This window comes from Sturnus vulgaris, chromosome 6 (genome assembly GCF_052056855.1).
Source record: "Sturnus vulgaris isolate bStuVul1 chromosome 6, bStuVul1.hap1, whole genome shotgun sequence".
Taxonomy (NCBI): Eukaryota; Metazoa; Chordata; class Aves; order Passeriformes; family Sturnidae; genus Sturnus; species Sturnus vulgaris.
The window spans coordinates 43,091,281-43,097,049 of record NC_142248.1 but is presented as its reverse complement, the minus strand read 5'-3'; the positions used below and the strand labels follow the sequence as shown (position 1 = coordinate 43,097,049).

The window sequence follows — 5,769 nt, the reverse complement described above, 5'->3', positions numbered from 1 at the left end:
TTCCACGTCTCTCCCAGCAGAGGTTTTCCTCCATCAGCCCCGTCCCGGGACGCTGCCGGGGGCTCGGCGGGCTGGGCTGGGGGGCGGCGGGGCAGCTCCTGCCCGCGGGGACGCGCCCGGAGCCGCCGAGGTCGCCGCCTTCTCACCCGCTCGCTGGGGAAGCCCGATGCTCATACCGAGGAGGTCTGGAGGCTTTAAAAATTCCTGCCCGAAAAGGTCATTTGGGATCTTTCGTTGACTTGGTCAAATTATTGTTTTTCCCTAACAGAGAGGACAGTGGTGGGATGGAAGGCTGGAAGAGGACTCTGCAATATGTATAGATTATATTCTCCTCTTCTCTAATTTTTTCTCCCCCCTTTTTTTTCCCCCACTAAGCAGATCGACAAATCAAACCTGGGTGAAGGTGAAGCCGAAAAGTCACTCCTTTTATTTTTTTAAGTTTCTGTGGGGTATCTCTGAACTCGTGAGTTTTGTGTGCGCTTTTATGTCTCCCCAGCTCTGTCGAGTTTTATGAAAATGAGCAGTATTGAAAGCTTTTCCATCCCGCTAGCTGTGAGCCTCACATAAATGATGTAAATGGCTCGAAGGGTTTTTTTCAAGTGAACTGTGTAGATCTGTGAAAATAATATCAGGGTTTTCCGTCAGAATGAGCTTAGCACTGTACTGAGGCGTACCATAATCTGACCCGACACCTCCGACCATCTGCGCTATCTATCTGCCTTCTGATTTACCAAATCTTCACAAGCAAAAGACAAATTGTACTTGATACTAAAGAAAAGACGGCGAGCCTCAGTCCAGCTCCATTTCTGCCTAGAAATGATTGGAGAAAATGTAAATCTGTTTAATTTCGGTCTACAGGCAACTAGCAAAGGAGCTTTCTTAAAGAAGGGAATAAAGGAAAACAAAAACAATAGAAAAAATAATAAGGCAGGGAAAGAGACAATAACAAGATATCAAATTAAGAAGGGATTTTTTTGACAAGCATTCTAGAAAAAAATACATTGGAAAGAGCAGAGGGAAGAACATATTGAGCTTAATTCAAAATATATGCTGCCTTTCCGAGCATAGTCACTAATATTCCCGGGAAGAAATTACCACTGAGCAGCTATTTGTAGAATAAAGAGTGGCTTCTTGATCATCCTCCCTTTCTCTACGGAAAATAAATTGTATTCTCGCTGCTCAGAAAGTGATTTCATCCCACCCCGAGACGTCTGGAGTTGGCTCCGCTCCTCCGAAGGGGCGGCCGGGGCTCACCTCGCACTCAGCCCCGCGGTCGCTCTCTCGGGGCACCGAGGGGGGAAAAAACCCACGGGGAATGATTATTACGAGGTGATCAATATTTCAAAAGATTCCCGAAATCTGCATTAAGTCGCTTTCCTGACCTACAAATGACTTCTCACTCCTCGCGACTATTCTCGGCGTCTATTCAGGACCATTCAGCCGAAAACAATAAGGGTTTAAATGTTAAAAAACAAAACAAAAACCCAAAAAAACCGCTTTGGTTGAACGGGAAAGAGCGCTGCGCTCTTTACAGAGAATTCTTCGTCTTAACCGAAATGGGAAGTCACATACAAGGGGAAAGAGGAGTCTTTGCCTAAATCTCGGCTGTTTCTACGGTCCTCCCGCTGCATCCATTGTCAGTGACACTCCCAGCATCACTGTTACGCAGCCAATTTTTTAATCTGATTTCTCAGCTCTGCCTTATCGCCCTCTCCTCCCGCGGGTGCGCGGAGCTCTGAGCGAGCATCGCCGGGCCGTACCCCGCAGCTTCACCGGGGAGGATGCGGGGGTCCCGGTAGTCCTGTCGCTGAGACCACTCCCTCCAACCTGCCGCCAGCACCCTGAAGCGGGGGCCCGCTTCCCTCCCCTCAGCCTGCCTTCCCCGGGGCGGCCGGGCGGCTCTGCCCTGCCCGGGTCGGCGGGGCAGGGCGGCGGGGTCGCGGTCCTCGGGGAGCGGCCGGGGCGCCGCGGGGAGCGGGGCGGGGAGCGGGGCGGGGAGAGCGGGGCGGTGCGGGGCCTTCCGCCGTGATTGGCAGCGGCTGACAGTGAGTGGCAGCCCCGCCATGGAAACCCGGGAGCCAATCTGCCGAGCCCGCAGCAAATCAGCCGCTCCCGCAGCAGCGCGGCGGCGGCGGCGGGGAGCTGTGCTTGTGCCTTTTCTGGTTTCCTTTTTTTTCTTCTTCTTTTTTTTTTTCTTTTTTTTTTTTTTTCCCTTCCCTCCCTCCCCCCCGCCCGCCCTCCCTCCCCGCTCCATCCTCCTCCGCCTCGCCCCTGCCCACCGCCCCCAGTCGCCGGAGCTGCCGAACGGTCCCCATCGCCTCTCCGCCCTCCGCCGTCCCTCCCGCCGCAGCTCTGCCGGCGCCGGCGGAGGCAGCAGCGGAGCGAGGGGCGGCCCGGGGCCGCTGCCCCTTCCCCGCCGCGGGGCTGTGCGCGGTGGCGGCGGGCATCGCCGCGGGTGCGCGGAGCGCGGAGCGGAGCCCGGCGCCGCCTCCATGTTCCAGCTGCCCATCCTCAATTTCAGCCCGCAGCAGGTGGCCGGGGTATGCGAGACCCTGGAGGAGAGCGGGGACATCGAGCGCCTGGGGCGCTTCCTCTGGTCCCTGCCCGTGGCCCCCGCGGCCTGCGAGGCGCTCAACAAGAACGAGTCGGTGCTGAGAGCCCGGGCCATCGTGGCCTTCCACACGGGGAACTACCGGGAGCTCTACCACATCCTGGAGAACCACAAGTTCACCAAGGAGTCCCATGCCAAACTGCAAGCCCTCTGGCTGGAAGCGCACTACCAGGAGGCGGAGAAGCTGCGGGGCCGACCCCTGGGGCCGGTGGACAAGTACCGGGTGAGGAAGAAGTTCCCGCTGCCCCGCACCATCTGGGACGGCGAGCAGAAGACACATTGCTTCAAGGAGCGGACGAGGCATTTGCTGCGGGAGTGGTACCTGCAGGACCCTTACCCCAACCCTAGCAAAAAGCGGGAACTGGCTCAGGCCACGGGACTTACCCCCACGCAAGTGGGCAACTGGTTCAAAAACCGCAGGCAAAGGGACAGGGCAGCAGCCGCTAAGAACAGGTAAGGTGCTGTCCGTCCCATCGGGACACAGGCTCTCCCTTAGGGAGGCCGGAGGCTGCGGGGAGGCGGTGCGAGACCGCCGGCAGAGGATGGGGAACAGGAGCCCGGGAGATTTCTCCCCGGGAAATGCAGCGAGATAAAGCGGGAGTAGCGGGAAAACGCTGAAGATTTTTAATTAGTTCGATTTAATCGGGGAGGATCCCCGTACTGGGCTCCCTCTTGGCTGCCCTGTGGAGGAGCGGGACAGGGGGAGCAGGAGAGGGGCCGCCTGGGGCCACCGGCTGGAGCTGGCGGCAGAAGGGCCATATTCAGGGGCTGAGCAGAGACAAACCCCCTTCAAAGTTTTGCCTGGACATAGAAATACCGGTTTGAGATATGTCCATCCTGAGAAGAGCCGGCCGTGCCCTCTGCGGGCCCTGCCACAGCCGCCCTGTCCTGTTCTTCCACCGGAGCCATCCGGGAACATTCCTTGGGATATTGTTCTTGTTTCTATTTTATATATTTATATAAATATATAGTAGAAATACAACATATGTATATAAATTTTTAAAAATATATGTTACAGAACAAAATCACGGCTCTGAATGAGCAGTGTTATCCCAACGCTGGTGACACAAGCAGAAGTCCCGGCAAGCAGGGGAGGGAGCAGAGTTCCCCCTTTATCTCCTCCCCAGGATCCCGGGGTGGGGACAATTCCCCTTGTCACCCCTCAGCCGGGCTGTCGCACGTCGAGGACGTGGGTAGTCACCCGGAGCCCTTTTTTATCCACTAAGGGAAGATGTAAGGCCTACTGGAAGGGAGACGCCGCCCGGGAGCTGCTGCAGGGCATTACTGACCCCTAAGATGAGGCCTGGTTTGGGGGCAGGCTGCGGAGGAGGGGGACAACCTTCCCCCGGGTGTGCTGGCCGAGGAGCGGGGCTGACCCTGAGTTGGGCACCCGGTTTTTCAGAGCTGAGGAACAGGGTGCTCACCCAGCTTCTCCTCTCTCCTATGGCTAGTATAAGTGGTGAGAGCCGGAGGTCGGTGGTGCCGGTGGGGGGACCCCCTGGGGGGGACACAGGGGTGCTGTCGGAGGGTGCCGGGGTGCGGACGGTGATGCTGTGTGTGCCGCTTCCTTGCAGGCTACAGCAGCAGGTCCTAACGCAGGGCTCGGTGCGCTCGCTGCAAGCGGAGGAGGAGAGCGGCGGGGAGGCGGTGGGGGCCGCCTCCAGCCCCGCAGCCAGCCTCTCCAGCAAAGCGGCCACCTCCGCCATCTCCATCACATCCAGCGACAGTGAATGTGACATCTGACACCACCGCCATGGCAAACCGGGGGCAGCGGGAGGCCCGGCTCACCGGTGCCTGCCGACACGGCCGGAGCGGCGGGGCTGGCAGTGCCCGGCGCGGGCGCCGAACGCGGGCTACGGGGCGCTCCCCGGCCGCCCGCCCGCGCCTCCCTCCCAGCCCCGCACCAGACTGCATTAAAAAACGTCGTTAAAATCGTTGTCGCCTTTATTTCGAAGGATTTGCAGAATTGATGCCTGAAAAGAAATAATTAAAGAAAGCCCAGAAAACGTAAAAAAAAAAAAAAAAAAAAAAAAAAAAAATCATCAAAAAACCGAATGCCAAGTTGCAAAATGTCTGAGTCCCTGCCCTTATCCCGCAGGGTTGTTTCATGTTGAAAAGACGCTGTTCTTTTGGTTGGGTTTTGCTTTACTTTAAAGGGTTTTTTACATATATATATATATAATGTTTATTTACTTATTTAAGGGATTGCTATGGTAGATTTTTTTCTATTATTATTATTAATTATTATTATTTTTGGCTTGTTCTCTATGTGCACAGGTGACTTGTAGAGCATGTGCAGGACGAAACTGTATGAAGCAGCCTAAAACCGTAATAAAATATTTGGTGAACGACCCTCGCATCTGCTTTGAAATGACGGTGTCGGTCTCAAGCCCGCCAGTTTACGCAGAGCAGATCTCCGAGGCCACGGGTATTTCAGCAACAGCTCGGCAGGAACCGAACTAGCCGGTCCCCGGGACCGGGGGTGATGTCTTTGCCAGGCAGGGAGCTGGGAGGAGCCGGGATGAGGCGAGAGTAGCGGGAATGGGGCTGGCGGGGAATGCGGGTGCCCGAGGAAGGGAAGGAGGTGACATCGCCGCAGCTTCTTCTCTTAAGGGCTGAAGCTTTGGGGATTATCGGAGGCAAATTTTCTGAGAGGAACGAGGGGGAAAAAAAAATTAAAAATAATATTATGGAGAGGAATGGTTGAGGCACAGCCCTGCCGGGGAAACTCAGCTTCCTCCCTCACCTGGTAAAGGCAAGGAGAAGATGGGGAATTGACAGTTCTCCATGCCAGTGAAAGGCCATAGCGGAGGCGAAATTACCCCAAATCGCGACCTCTGCGATGTGCCTGTGGCTGTCCCCACCACCCGCCTCCCTCGCCTTCTTTTGAGGCGGTTTTGCTGGAGGAGACCAAACGCCAGGTCCAAGGAGCGTGCTAAGCTTTTTTCCCCAGCAGAAGGATTTTATATTATACAATTTGACATTGATCTTTAAATCGCCTGAGCTGTGCTTTTTTTGTCTTCTCGGTCTCATCGCGTTTACTTCCCTGTCCTCAGAGAGATGCTTCCCCGGTAAGCTGATTGCTTGGCTCGTTTTATTTAGCAGCCGAAGCCTGGCACTGGGAAAAGCCGGGCAGCGCTGGGAGCAGGAGATGCCCC

General features: G+C 55.9%; 1 protein-coding gene across 1 annotated transcript; it reads left to right on the top strand.

Annotated features, from left to right (window-relative positions):
- The first annotated feature begins 2,461 nt into the window (after positions 1 to 2,461).
- On the top strand, positions 2,462 to 4,417 carry SIX6 (SIX homeobox 6). Its single transcript, XM_014871489.2, has 2 exons — positions 2,462 to 3,064; positions 4,186 to 4,417. The coding sequence occupies exons 1-2, from the start codon at positions 2,493 to 2,495 to the stop codon at positions 4,352 to 4,354; spliced, it is 741 nt and encodes a 246-aa protein (XP_014726975.1). The 5' UTR covers positions 2,462 to 2,492; the 3' UTR covers positions 4,355 to 4,417.
- The last annotated feature ends 1,352 nt before the right edge of the window (positions 4,418 to 5,769 follow it).